Consider the following 13,477-nt stretch of genomic DNA (forward strand, 5'->3'; position numbering starts at 1 on the left):
CTCTCTCTCTCTCTCTCTCTCTCTCTCTCTCTCTCTCACTCGCTCGCTCGCTCACTCACTCGCGCTCTCATATACACACTCCATCTCTCACTCTCTCTTGTTTCTGTTTTCTATCCTTCGGTTGCACAATTCTGTCCCTTCCTTTCGCACCATCTATCGATTCTTCCAGAATTGAGAAAATGATATGAAATGAGTGTACTGTTTTTTCAAGTGCTGAATGTTTTGAATGGCCACCAAACTAGATTATATGTGAAAGTTAAGATGAATTACATGGCATCAGGACGGCATGTGATATAGTAGTATGTCGTAAAAGTTAAAAGTTTAATAGGTTATCACACAAAATTAACAGCAAAGCGTAAGCTTCTTTCCCACACACATTTTCTATCTGTATCACTAATTATTTAACAGCTCATGTATAATTAACGTTTCAATCTCAGAAGTGTAGGTCACGTGTAAAGGTTTGCAGATATCTATAGCTATAGTTTCTACAGTTAAAAGTACTGAAAACTACAAACTACAGCAGTTAACACCAGTGTACATACTTTTTAAAGGGGGTTCTGGTGATGCGGCTGTATCATGGATAGAGTGCTGAGTAGGCTGTGGTGATAGATTTTTAGACCAACTTAATAGGGCTATAGGTTGCCTTGTGTGATATAACATATAGAAATTTTAAGTTGATGCGATATTATTGTGTTATCAGTTGCTGGGCAGGTTAGATTCGGTTAGAGTATAAATAGTGTCCAAGTTTGTATAGTAAAATGTCATGTATTAAATTAGGGGAATGTTGCAGGGCATGTGAGGCGTGAATAATTGCTGGGCAGAAGTGCTTAAATAGAGTGGGAAGCCCCTGTTGCAATATATTGCTTCATATTCTAACATTTTATGTAGTTTCTTGTGCATACACGTGCACGCACGCACGCACACATATTATACAATTGTTGTCAGATTGTGAGGGTAACTTAGTTTTGTGGACCAAGAATCTTGCTTAGGACCGGAGGTTAAAGGTAACCTAGCCTTATTTTCGAGGTTTACACAACTTGATGTTGTTCGAGCAACAAAGCAATAATTTTGTTGTCACATGTAAAATCAGGAGTAAATAATTCTAGGATAAGGGTGCATGATACTGTAACGTTTAATTGGAAGTCCGATGTATAAATGATGATATATAGAAATCCAAACTTGTGTGGTAACCTGAATAAACTTTAATATCTTACACACAGTGTGTCCATCTTGCACAAAGGAACAAAGAAACGCGCACACGCGCGTAAGCGCGTGTGCTCACTCCCGCGACCACAACCAGACTCTCCCACATTTTAGCCATAACCCTGCATTCTGGTACAACACATTCACACTGATGTGTCAAACTGCTAGATACAAAAGATGCGTCGCGTCAAGTTCACTGCTAGAATAATAGTCTCTGACTATGTGAACAAACAGCTGTTACAATACATCAAAATAGAACAAGGAAAATTGTGTTTATTAGCCATAGTCTACCTATGGTTTATTTTGCATAACTTAATAAAGATTAGATCGGAAGTTACTTTAAAGTTCTGTTAGCCTTGTCCCTTATTGTTTTCCACATATTAAACATAGTTACAATCCAGGGAGACGAAGCTATTGTATTGAAACTGAAATCTATGACATTCGGACATCTATGACCCTTGCCAAATAGTGAACAAATTGCAGTGACATTTGTTGGGAGGGGGGGGACATTTATGAGATTCTGCAGGGAATCTCATGGTAAAAATACTGGTTCTTTTTTATATCACATTTTGTGTTTTTATTATTGGTACGTTTTACCATGCCTGTTACCTGGCAGAGTTGGATTGGTAAGATGATTACTGTCGTTTGTTTGAGTTGCCTCCAACTAATAAACATTTTTCACACGTTGCAGATGCACCACCCTATACAGATGAAGCCAGCAGACCACAACGAAAGCAAGACCGGTAAGCAAGATTCTCTTTCATACAGGCATAAAATTTTAATTTGTTTAGGGCAAGGCAGGTGTTGCCTTGGGAGTAATCAGATATTCCATGGCACCACGTACAGCACGTTGGAAGGGCCCCATGGCAAAATTTACAAAGAAATGTTATGATATCATAGCAAGATTTGTGTTGATAGCGCTTAGGAAAAAGAGAAATAGATGCACAACATTTTATGGGAAAGGCATGAAAGTAAAGCAAGTAGTGCAGTCACGGTCATTTATTGCCGTGGTTATTGGCCAGTTTCAACAGCACTACAGCAAATGAGGAGGGCAACCACTGCACTTGACGTCAGTCCTATCGTAAAATTTGAGCTGTGTTCATTTAAAATTTTATATGTCATTCCCTATCCTGCCTTCAATCTCGTCTTTACTTCACTTGTTGCTTGTTCTGTCCCCTGCTTCCCTTTGTCCTTGCTCTCTGCTTTGCACTTTCCTGTTTTTCTTCTTCCCAGCGTAGTGCTAGTGCTGATATGACCGTTTAAAGTTATTACCTGCTGGATGTTTGTAGTGAGATAGTTTCTGCATGTTTTAAAACATTTTACTCCATAAATAATTATTAATAATAAATATTATGGCTTATTACTAGGTAGTAATTGTTTGATGATAGCAACAGTTTAGCATGTTGTGTTATGTGGGCATTTGTCTATTGGCTTTTGTCATGTAACCGGCGCTGACAGTTACTACTGCTATCAGACTATGGCTTCACTGTATCTCTAGGCCAGGTAACTTCACTAAATATTCAGTGAAGCCCAGCTTCAATGCATCTTTAGTGAGTGATAGATTCATTCCATCTTTATGACAGGATAGCTTTGATGCTTCCTTAGTGTCTAAGAGCTTTGTTGCTTCATAAATGTAAAATATAGCCTTGCCACTTCTTTAGTACAGGATAGCTTAATTTGCTGTTATCTTTAGTACAGAATAGCTTTGCTGTTATCTTTAGTGTGTGATAGCTTTGCTGCTATCTTTAGTGCGTGATAGCTTTGCTGCTATCTTTAGTGCGTGATAGCTTTGCTGCTATCTTTAGTGCGTGATATCTTTGCTGTTATGTTTAGTGCGTGATAGCTTTTCTGCTAGCTGTAGTGCGTGATATCTTTTCTGCTATCTTTAGTACAGGATAGCTTTACTGTTATGTTTAGTGCGTGATAGCTTTGCTGCTATCTTTAGTGCGTGATAGCTTTGCTGCTATCTGTAGTGTGTGATATCTTTTCTGCTATCTTTAGTACAGGATAGCTTAGCTGTTATCTTTAGTGCAGGATAGCTTAGCTGCTATCTTTAGTGCGTGATAGTTTTGCTGTTATCTTTAGTACAGGATAGCTTTACTGTTATGTTTAGTGCGTGATAGCTTTTCTGCTATCTGTAGTGCGTGATATCTTTTCTGCTATCTTTAGTACAGGATAGCTTTACTGTTATGTTTAGTGAGTGATAGCTTTGCTGCTATCTTTAGTGCGTGATAGCTTTGCTGCTATCTGTAGTGCGTGATATCTTTTCTGCTATCTTTAGTACAGGATAGCTTAGCTGTTATCTTTAGTGCAGGATAGCTTAGCTGCTATCTTTAGTGAGTGATAGTTTTGTTGTTATCTTTAGTACAGGATAGCTTTTCTGTTATCTTTAGAACAGGTCCTGATGATAGCTTTACTGCATCTTTAGTGCATAGCAGTTAATGCATAGTGTTTAGCAGAGGTGTTTGTGTAGGTGTAAAGAAGCACAGTATCTGACATAGTTTACCTGCACGCAGCGTTCGATGCGCCACCTGTTACACAGCTTATCGTGATGACATTTCTGCCGATCGAAGGAAAATATTAATATGTTTCGTTTCGGGAAAGTAGAGAAAACAGGGTGGCAGCTGTAGGGCGTGGCAATCATTGTGGGTGGCAGCTGTAATAGGCTAAGGGCTAAACACCTGGAGCATAGGAAAGGTGTGCTTAGATCATACGATCTACGGACATCTTAAACGACTGTTGAGCTAGATCTCATGGAAGGTGGGGGAATACGGTGCTTCTATACGAGTGACAGCCTGTGGCAGAGAGAAGGGCTATAGTTCTAGAGCTATATACTCGCCTCTACCCCAAGGTATTTCCTGATATGACCCTATCCTATTGGAATCGTGAAGCAATCCCTTTGATCAATTATCCTGATCATTTTCCACTGGAGCCCCAATAGGGCGAGTCGGTGCACATGCCTGATCGGATTCGGCGAGTCAGTCGGTTGTCATGTGCAGTGCATGTTCGATGTGTAAAACGATTTTCAGCAGCGTTTTCGGAAAGCTGTGGACATATAGCGAGTGTCAGAGCTGCGGGCTTCCGACTGGCTGCCTTGCCGTAATTGTAAAATTGCGCAGCTTTCGAGTGTATGCGACATGTGGATGTGCGTAGAAAAGCGTCGCTAGCGATTACGTAATTTGTCGATGCCAGGCTCTCTCGGGCATTCCTTGCTTTTCTCATTCTCTTCAACTTAGTTTGCTGCCCTTCTCTGCAGACAACCTAAGCACTAGGTAATATATTGAAAATGGGCGGAAGATCGGAAATTAATTAGTAGGCAAGTGTTTGTGGTGGGGAGCGCATATTGTTAGTGTCTGCTCGGTTGAAATGGGGGAAACAAAATATCGAGAGGAAAGATTTGAGTCTTTAGCTAACCCCTTGAGAAATACAGCGAGTGAAAATGCAGCGAACAAGGAAAGAGACGTCATAAAGACGAAGATATATGATACCAGCTAGCAATGATGATTCTAGTAAAAGTCAAATGGTTGGGACATGAAAGCTTTTAAACTCAGTACTTATGAGAAAGGGCGAGGGGATGATCGAGGGACAGCAAAATCAATGACAGACGAAGAGAGGGAGACGGGAGAGAGGGACGGGCAAGCAAGAGAAGCAAGAGAGAGAAGACGACTACAGTACAAATAGGTCCACACAATGATTAAGTAAAAAATAATTTTGGCAACGTGAAATGAGAGTAGCCAAACCTACTCGCAGCAGTTATGCTGATAGGTTCGAGTACCGTGTACAATACAGAAAGCGTCCACTGCCCACGTGGTGGTAGAGACTAAAGCTAGCAGCACACTTCACCATTTTCGTTGCTCGTACAGGCAATTTTCGTGGTCGGCAATTTTTGTGGCCGTTGCCGCGTCACAGCACACTTCACCACAAGTTGCCACCACGAGCAATTTTCGTGGTGAGAAATCAAACCGGTTTGATTCTCGGCAACTCGTGGTCACCACTAAATTTCCGTGGTGAGTGGTCGTTGCCGGCACACTTGGTCATTTTTGTGGCGACCACGAAAATTGCCTGTACGAGCAACGAAAATGGTGAAGTGTGCTGCCCGCTTTACTCTCGGCAGACTCGGCAGCAGCAGTATATGAATGTCGTGGCGGAGAGATAGTGGAGCTGACATTTGTCTTCCGTTAGCCGCCGCGGGCTCATTGCTCTGTGAGTCTGTTGTTGCGACTATAAAGCCGGGCGCAGTGACGGTGAGATTCGTGCTGAGCACGGAGCGTGAGTTTCGTGCTCAGCAGGAATCTCACACCCGCGCACACTGTGAGTTTCATGCTGAGCACGGATCTTACCAGCGGTTGCCACTGTAGGTCATGTGAATGATCAAAATGGCAGAACCAATCAAAATGTCCCGCCACTGAGTGAGAACCAATCAAAATGCGCCACCACTGAGTGAGTGTAAGCAGGATTCTCACATACCACGCACACACGCTGAGTTTTCAGCCTCGCGAGACCAAAATTATCAAACATGCAGATATTTGCCTCCACCGCCTTCGCGACACTCGCGAAACTACATTAAATCGAGTGCACACACTGTGAGATTCGTGCTGAGCATGAAACTCACGCTCCGTGCTCAGCACGAATCTCACCGTGTGTGCCCGGCTTAAGAGATGCGGCCACTCACGCACTCCACGCTGAACATGCAAACGGTCGATCATTTTTTTAAATGGCACTCATCAGAGACATCAGGCACGCGTTAGAGTTAAACAGAAGCATGCATATTCGGTTTCTGCTCGTAGACATGTTGGTACTGTTTGTTACACACGGGTATGGTGGTTACACGCGGTAACGTCCCGGTTGGTCTACTCGCATTCCGTCTTCTCCCATTGCGTCTAGTCTTAGAATAGATAATCTCAGAATGGTTAATAGTGCCAATCTACGGCAAGGACTACTAGAATTTCGTCTACGTTCATCTACGTAGTCTGTTTTTGGTTTACTCTTTCCCAAACGTGTATTAGGGTCTACTTTGTAGACCAACCGGGCATAAACCGGTTGCACGTTTTTAATAGTTGAAAGGGTCGAAATCAAGGGTCAGAGAATCTATATAGATCCGAGTCGATTTGTCTGAATAAAAATTTTTGTGTGGCTTCAAGTCCATGCATTGATGGTACGTTCGTCTCACAGTAGATGCTAGTACGAATGGAGCCAATTTATAAGCATGTATATAGAAATCGGTTATTTGAGTTGCATTATACCCCGTCAGACTGGACGGCGACCATCCGCGACCGTACGGCGACCAGAAAATATTACAAGGTTTCGCGACAGAACGTGAAAGCCACAACACAGAGAAAAATGGTCCCAACAAAAAATACTTGCCGCTTAAGCAGCGCAGTAAAGGACGCCACCCCGTCTGATACCCCGTCACACGGGTGGCATCCTTACTGCGGCTGCTAGCGGCGACGGAGAATGGGCCCAGAGGCGCGCCAAGGTCGCATAGCGCGTATAAGCGTGGTGGAAACGCCAGACAATCGTGGTCTGAGTCGCCATGGTCGGCATATCGCCGGATCACGGCGTTTGTTTGAGCATGTTCAAAACAAACGCCAAGGTTTGGGCGATCTGACCATGGAACGCGGATGTGAGAATCGTTGGGGTCGCGAAGGTGGGGAGACAAGCGTCGTAACATCTCCAGTAAACGTATAGTACACGTTTGCAGTACGACGCGTGGCAAAGATCGCTGCGAAAATGAGTAACATTTTCACGGCGAATTCATGGATCTGTCTCATATCCGATCTGCCGGATCTGTTTCATGCCGATCCTGTCTCCGAGCCACGGCGCACGGCTCGCCCTCTGGTAGCTTGTTTTCTTTCGTACTCAGCAAACGCAAACTATATGGCAGTTTGAAATTTCCGCGAAAATCTGAGCCAGCTATTTAGTCGGCCGTGGGAAGCGTGGTAAGAAGAACGGCCGTGAGGTCGCCGTGCAATCGCGCGATACACTTAGAAGACGCGTGGTAATTAGAAACCCCAGAGCGTGGTTGAGAGCGCGAGCGGGAAGCGCCGGTGATCCGCCGTTGCAAGGCCCATAGATCTCTCAAATAGAAACGCCATATAGCGCGAGAGGTTCGTGGCGGGCGCCCGTGAGAACGCGGTATGATCGCACAGTGTCGCTGGTATACCCCGTCACAACCGGAGGCGGACCTCGCCGACATTGCCGCGACCGTACGGCGACCAGAAAATGATACAAGGTCGCCGAAAACGCGAACAACGCCACCGCGTTGCTTATACGCGCGTTCCAGGTCAGATCGCCGAACGCTTTGCGCGATATCTTCTGCAATGATGTATGAATCACGACATAATCACGCGATTGAAGGGACGACAGATACACACTGACGCGCATGAGTCGCCGTTGCAATGTTACCATTTTCGCAGCGGTCTTTGCTACGCGTGGTACTGCGCGTGTACGGCGCTTTATGGAGATGTTACGGCGCTTGTACGGCGTTTTATGGAGATGTTTACGGCGCTGTCTCAACCTTCGTGACCCCACCGCGTTTCTTACCGCGTTCCAGGTCAGATCGCCGAACCTTGGCGTTTGTTTGAACATGCTCAAAAACAAACGCCGTGACTCGGCGATCATTGGCGATCATTGGCGGACATGGCGACCACAGCGCGATGTCTGCGCGTTTTCCACCACGCTTATACCGCGCTTATGGCGACCTTGGCGCGCTCTGTGCCATTTTCCGTCGGTGTAGAAGCGCAGTAAGGACGCCACCCCGGTGTGAACGGGGTATAGAGCGAGGTTTTTTTCAAGTTTGTAATTTGTTGGGACTTTTTCTCGGCGTTGTGTTCGCGTTTGCCGGCGACTTGTACATTTTCTGGTTCGCGTACGGTTCGCGGATGGTCGCCGTCCGGTGTGACGGGGTATGACGGGGTGTTAGCAGAGCAGCTGAGCAATCGGTGGTGTGCAGTGTTAGAGCTCATAGGGTCTATGTCCCCAGGGGTACTGCCGGAACGTACCCTGAGGTAACGCGTACGGTCATACGGAACGTACCCTGGTCACTATATTCATATGGTTAGGATTAGGGTTAGGGTTAGGAATTAGGGTTAGGGAGTAGGCGTAGGCGACTCCCTAAGACTCGTTAGTGGAGTAGGCGACGGTACGGTCCGGCATATTAGTAGTACCAGGGTACGTTCAGGTATACCGGACCGTACCCAGGGTACGTTCCGGCAGTACTCTGGGTGACATAGACCCTCTCAGCCAGTGTAGAGCCACTTGCCTCATCAGCAGGAAAATATGTTACTGTTAAAGTTGGCGTAGAGTAGGCGTACTGCCCATGCACGAGTGCACGTTAAAATTAAATGCTGTTTAAATGACAACACAGCTTCACGCAAAATGCATTTAGACAAATTATTAAATACATGTTAAATTAAATTCTGTGGTGCAAATAGCCCAGCGGAATTCCTTGTCTAATGGACTGAATGTTAGAGACGTGTTAATGTTTAGCATAGTGGTAAAACCAGAAAGATAAATTAAAAAGTGTTCAATGATAGATGGTATCTAAAAACAGTTCGTATCGTACGCCGCATGTGTGAAATGAAGTATGTAGAATTTGACAAATAATATAATAATACATAGATAAAGCATTTGAAGCCAGGAAGCCAGACAGGCGGAAATGCAGCTTTGCCGACAGACAGGGAGGTAGCCATGCATGCACGCAGGCTGATAAACAGGCAAGCGGGCAGACACATAGACAGACAGACAGACAGACAGACAGACAGACCGACAGACAGACAGACAGACAGACAGACAGACAGACAGACAGACAGACAGACAGACATGTAGATAGAACGGCAGGTAAGAAGATGATCAGGTTGGCAGACAGGAAGGCGGGCAGGCAAGCAGACAGGCATACCACCGACAATTCGACCGACACATGTACACTGATAGATGGTCATAGACCGAAAATTGCTGCTGGATGTACAACGCAACACAACGCCCAATAATGTCAAACATTTGTGTATAAAATGTCACACGGTGATTGACGGTGCGAACTCGTTACTGGCTTTATATTCATGACCGGCAATGGCCGCCATATTGGAATTTACTTTATAATTAGTCATGAGGAGAGAGCAAGAGAGCAACTTCACCGCGCAGTAGACACCTAGCTACACCGCTACACGCATACACATACACATACGCACGCATACACATACACATACGCACGCACGCACGCATACACACACATGAGCACGCGTACACACACGCACGCATACATACGCACATACGCAAGCATGCACATCTCGCGTTCCCTGAACACATGCTATGAATTGAGGTTTGTTTGAGAAGGGTGTTGCTTCAGTGCAGACGAGACCTTTGAGACGCGAGTATGCCCGACAGCCTGCCGACGTACCATTAACCTGATTACTGCTAACCATCATCACAATGTGCTGGTCAAACCACGTCGCCCATGCTAACTCATTCAGGTTATCAACTTATCATCGATGAAAATCGTTGGGTGACATGTATCGCTACGGCAGCAGAGCATCCATATAGCTATAAGGAGGCATTGTTCTTAGCAACAGTACTTACGCTAAATGCACGTGTGACATTGATGCACAGATGTACGTTAGTTACTGCATGGGGCTGGGGTGAAAGGTGGGACCTAATGTTTGCGTGGAGCCAATTCTGAAGCCTCGGTATGCGCCGATGCGGCTTGCCTTTTTTGTCATTTCGTGCTTAGAATGCATTTTGAGCCTTATTTTGATGAATGTTTCAATTAATAATAGTAGGAAAAATTGTCTAAGATAATATATTTCTAAATAACACGTTTTTGTAAAACGAAAAAACAAAAAAGGGAGATCATTGATTTGTAGGGGTAGTTTTCCACGCCTTATTAATTGGGAAACTTCCTGATGACATGTCACGTCTTACGTTTAACATTCAAATAGCAACCATCATAAAAGGTTATCTTGCCACTTTCGTCTTGTGATGCCAGGGGTCTGGCCATTTCATCTTCTTCATTCATGTTTTTGAATAGGATGAGATGGTACGGAGGCATAGATCTATAGTTCTGTGCATGTGCGTGCGTGCGTGCGTGCGTGCGTGCGTGCGTGTGTCTACTTGATGCTAATGCAGAGGTGCATGTGAGAGGAGCACTTAGGCTGATGCCCATGAGAAATTAATAGAGCGCCGTTGAAGTGGGAGCGCGCGTGTGTGTGTGCATGGCTGGAAACCCGCAAATGAATAGTAATCGCTCATTGCAAGCTATCCTCACTCGGCCCACGTTTCTTGGCGTGCCAGCTGTCACGAGACTAGTTCGCAAGTTTTGAAATATTGTGAAAGGTAAGAAGGTGAAGCGGCTTGCTGTAATACTAGCTACACGCGGAAGGCGATAGTTTCCTACGTAATTAGTAACGTGAGTATAGTGAGCTTGTTCTGCACATGGCAAGCTGCAGGTTAATGGGGGGGGGGGGACGGAGGCTATTAATAATAGAATCTGTCTGTATTGTTGGCTGGAACTTTCTGCACATTTTACTGCCATTTCGAGCAGATCTCGTTATTAATATCATTTATTTATAGCTTTGATTATCATATCTATATATATCTGCCTTGAAATAAAAACCGATGTTTCCTGCGGAAATCAATGTTATTTATGAATTGACGAAGACACTTAGACATCAAATCTGGTAAAAGCTAAACCTAGCCACAAAATCGGCTCCTGCCAATGTCCCTAATATCCTGCCAAGTCTCTGAAAACAGGTGTCACTGACGGCGCGCGCGCGCGCGGTTGTTGTTGCCGGTTGGCGTCACCATTTTTGTTGGAATTCCATAGGTTTTAATCTACCTCGCTATACTAGATTGTACTTATTTATAGAAAAACGGTTCGAGATGAGAGGTATTGAGTGTTTAATAGAATATTTAAGTTTAATTTAAATCAGTTACACTATAAGTATAAGCGAAACTTTTAGCTAGACTACGGCTAGTATGTCCAATCGTCGTTGGTCTTGGATTGTCACACTGCTCACAGTCGGTCCCAATAACGCTATTGTATACTCCTGATTTTACACGTAACAAAGCAATAATTCTCGTGTTATACGAGCATCGTGGATTTTTGTGGACCTCTAAAATTCAATGTTACTCTGGACCTCCGACCATTTGCAGACCACAAAACTCTTCGTTTCCCCCGCAGTCTGATGCTATAATTATATATTGACTACTGCACTCGCTATGCCCAGGCGGTTATGACTAGACCAATAAACTGTGCCCTGGAAATTTTCATCATCTTACGCTATTCCTAAAGGCCTAATCTAATGGCCTTCCGTGGGCAGAAGTGACTAATTTTGTCTTGCAAGTGCGTTCCAGGCAATATTACAATTTCTGTTCTGACGAAGTTTTGAAGATTTGATGTTGTAATATTTTTATGAGATAACGGGGGATCATAAATGGGATGTGTTTTCTGATGTAGGTAAGATACTAATACATCCAAATGGTTAAGATATTTCTCTAAATTTTAATGTTGCACGATCAGAAACAGTGGAAAAGTTGTCTTTTTTTATGACAAAATTCACCGCTTTTGTCTATGTTTAATTGTTAGGTATTGGGCCCTAGAATTTCTAGAGCACGATTTATTAGTCTAGGTTATGGACCAGATTATGGAACTGGACTCTGAAAACACTAAGATCTGAGTAAGTACAATGAAACTAATATATAGGCAGACAGCAATAATTTGGGTAATGCCGAATTTACGGGAGCGCGCGGCACAAGAGCGAAGTGCAGTCAGTACTACATTCGTGCTGATAAATTTCGATTCCCTCCCTGCGCCGAATGAGCTCGCTGCATTTCGCAGAGTCAGCAAATATGTGAGTTGCAAATTGGAGATAAGGCCCCTACTGCCGGTTTTTCCAGCTGCCCATCTTGCCGAGGGAAAGTCAATAGACTTCCCTGCTGCCAAGAAGTGGGTCAAGAGTTATACAAGGGCGAAGCTAAAAGGGGGTGGTAACGTTTTCCTCGGGCTGCACCCTTTTGCAGCTTTTGCTGGTGCTGGCGCACTGGCTATTTAGATACAGGATACAAGATTGCCGGATTTTCTTGTGCGTCCGGTTACCTACTATAGTTAATCGATATACATTCTGATTTACGTAATTAAAAACGTAAAAACGAAAAAAGTTTCTGTTCAAGTTGACAGCCGCTAATGTGAGGTAACTGTTGTGATGAAAAAAGTAGACTGGCCGCTATTACTATGACTATACCGTGGACAAAACACTGCTTACACCCGCATCAGCGCTGGTTTCATTCCACTGATTCATATGTACTCTCATGCTAATCCTCGTCCTGTTGTATGGCTAATAACGAAAGTCGGCCAGATTATGATCTTGTAATGGCACACGCACCACCAGCACAACCAACCATACCTCAACCACGCCCACACCCCTCCTTACCACTGCATGGGAAAATGTGAATTTTAGTCTAAAATTAGTTTTAGTCTAAAAACGGCTTTAATTAAACGCGGGTGCTTGTGGTAGAAGTTATTTCAGAAGCAGGGCTTTCGGGGTACAGCATAATCTGTCTAGCAATGCTGTAACATGCGGGAGTGGCAGGTGAACGTGTGTGTGGGCGTAATTAATGAACGTAGAGTTGGCAACAGAAGCTAAGCTAATGTCCACGTGCGCCGAACATGTGAATTAAGAGCTCCTCCGTGTTTCGTTCGTCGTGTAAAATCGCTAGAGCTAGACCTACTTATTCCACGGAAGGAAACTTGCGCCTGGAAAACGTTTGTACGTATATATGTTGTTTCCTTTACTGCTGTTTGGATAGTTTGAACTAACTAAATCCCTGTTTCACGCACACGCAAAACATAAATAACGATTTATAACACATTTATCGTGTGTCGGTCTTATTCTAATTACCTCCGCCAAGGGGTTGGCAGGGGGTTATGTTTTCACCGGCATGTGTTTGTTGGTTTGTGGGTTTGTTTGTTTGTGTACAGCCTAACTGAAAAAGTTTTGGACGGATTGTCATAAAATTTTCTTGATATGTCAGAAATGGGCTAACTTAGAATTGATTAGATTTTGGTGGTGATCCGGACCCAATTAATTAATAAAATTTTCAGGATAGGTCAGAAATGGGGTAACTTAAAATTGATTACATTTTGGTGGAGATCCGGATCCAATTAATTAATTAATTAATATTAAATTTTCAGGATAGGTCAGAAATGGGGTAATTTAGAATTGATGACATTTTGGTGGTAATCCGGATTCAATTAATTAATTAATTAATTAATTAATTAATA

General features: G+C 44.0%; 1 protein-coding gene across 5 annotated transcripts in view; it reads left to right on the plus strand.

The window, feature by feature from the left end:
- LOC106805831 (CUGBP Elav-like family member 1) overlaps positions 1-13,477 on the plus strand; it is a 102,553-nt gene that overhangs the window by 58,826 nt on the left and 30,250 nt on the right. For all 5 annotated transcript variants that reach the window (XM_014807598.1, XM_014807591.1, XM_014807624.1 and 2 more), the window contains exon 4: positions 1,895-1,946. In XM_014807598.1, coding sequence (XP_014663084.1) covers positions 1,895-1,946 — 52 coding nt within the window. The remainder of the gene's footprint in view (positions 1-1,894; positions 1,947-13,477) is intronic.

Source organism: Priapulus caudatus, unplaced genomic scaffold (assembly GCF_000485595.1).
Source record: "Priapulus caudatus unplaced genomic scaffold, Priapulus_caudatus-5.0.1 Scaffold7, whole genome shotgun sequence".
Taxonomy (NCBI): domain Eukaryota; kingdom Metazoa; phylum Priapulida; class Priapulimorpha; order Priapulimorphida; family Priapulidae; genus Priapulus; species Priapulus caudatus.